The sequence below is a fragment of the Triticum aestivum genome, chromosome 7A, assembly GCF_018294505.1.
Source record: "Triticum aestivum cultivar Chinese Spring chromosome 7A, IWGSC CS RefSeq v2.1, whole genome shotgun sequence".
Lineage (NCBI taxonomy): Eukaryota > Viridiplantae > Streptophyta > Magnoliopsida > Poales > Poaceae > Triticum > Triticum aestivum.
The window spans coordinates 68,740,881-68,742,628 of NC_057812.1; the positions used below are offsets into that span (position 1 = coordinate 68,740,881).

Below are 1,748 nucleotides of genomic sequence, written 5' to 3' on the forward strand. Positions count from 1 at the left end.
ATGGCGTGGACAAGTAAATTAAAGATGAGGCAAAGCTGTTGGAGGATGGCGTGGAGCCTGGGCTGTCGTCACCGGGCCAACATCAGGCATCGGACGTGCCATGTCCCTGGAGCTCGCACGGTCTGGCCTCAATCTTGTCCTCGTCGGTCGTAACCCCGCCAGACTCCGCGACATCTCCGAAACGATCTCTAGGACATACGCAATGCAGACCAAGACCGTGTTGTTCGATTTCTCCCTCGCATCCACTGCGCAAGGTATTAAAGTATGGAAATCCTATCTGGCGACCGTTCGCTGGCAAATGGGTGACAAACGAACCCCTTTTAGTGGCAGTTTTAGTTGTGAGATAAGATTAAATGGTGGAAGTTATAAGCAAAAAATTTCCTTCTCTGACAGAAAGTGTCATGTCGCTCTGAACAAACTGTCATCACCCATAACTAAAAATGCGACAAAATCGTTAGCAAATGCCGCTATGCCGGTCGCTCCTTCTCTATCGCGGGGGGTTGCGTTCCCCGAATCCACTGACGCGAGTTGCAAATATAGACAACTTGCCAATAGCAAACGAGTAAAAATCAGTACGAATAGTATAGAGTGTGTGCCCGTCAGATCACAGACCGGTCGTCTCATATCGTTCGATCTTCTGCAGGCGACGAGGCGATGAGTCGCCTCCGGGAGGCCATCGCGGGACTGAATGTAGGGATGCTGGTGAACAACGCCGGGGTGGCGAAGCCGGGCGCGGTGTACCTCCACGAGGTGGACGTGGAAGCGTGGGTGAGGATGATACGCGTGAACGTACTGGCGCTAACGGAGGTGACAGCGGAGGTGCTGCCAGGGATGGTGCGCCGGGGCAGGGGTGCAGTCGTGAACATCGGCTCGGGCTCAGGATCAGTCCTTCCCTCCCACCCTCTTTACTCTGTCTACGTCGCCACTAAACGGTACATTGCAGAGTTCTCCAGGAGCCTCTCCGTGGAGTACCAGAGCGCAGGCATCGATGTGCAATGTCAGGTACGTAATCAGTGCGTGGCGCTCACATCCATCGTGTCACCAGATTACCTTTGGTAGTGTCATGTTTGCAGATCCCATTCGTGGTGGAGACGAACATGGTGTCGAGTGCCGTGAAGAACAGCTTCTTTGTTCGGCCGTGGGTGCTTAGCCCGGACACCTACGCACGAGCGGCAGTGCGCTGGATCGGGCACGGGACGCTGTGCATCCCCAACTTCGCGCACCGCCTCCAGTGGTGGTTCACCTGTCTCTTCCCGGACTCCTTCAAAGACATGAACCTCCTGAAGCGGAATTTGCAGCACAGAGCCATCTTTAGGAGGATCAAGCCGTTGAGGGAAACGCGGGCGAACTCACGGGAGTGACAAGATCGGTGCTGGTGTTCCCTCTGATCAAGGTGGTTCAGAAATTCAGAGTTCATAGTTGAGGAACACGGGGCTACTTGACTGTGTTGTGCCGAACTTAGAGCATCTCTACTCAATCTCTAAAAAATCAGTCTTTTTTTATATGATCAATTATACTTTAACTCCTTACATTTAATCTGTCAAAAAAGAAGAGTTCCTAGCCGAACTCTTAAATTTAACTCCCTAAAAAATGGACCCTGGTATCTATATCTGCTGAACATTCGATAGGAGCACCCAGGATACCGAACAAGGCGTTTGGGGCGAGCCGTTTTATAGACTGAACAAAAGCATTCATTCTGGCAACCCAAGATCCCGAACACACGCGACACCACCGCGGCGCTCAAGCGA

General features: G+C 52.4%; 1 protein-coding gene across 1 annotated transcript; it reads left to right on the top strand.

Moving 5' to 3' along the window:
• Positions 1–1,361, top strand: LOC123153035 (very-long-chain 3-oxoacyl-CoA reductase 1-like). The gene is made up of 4 exons (XM_044572356.1): positions 1–13; positions 57–254; positions 644–1,002; positions 1,074–1,361. The coding sequence occupies exons 1-4, from the start codon at positions 1–3 to the stop codon at positions 1,359–1,361; spliced, it is 858 nt and encodes a 285-aa protein (XP_044428291.1).
• The last annotated feature ends 387 nt before the right edge of the window (positions 1,362–1,748 follow it).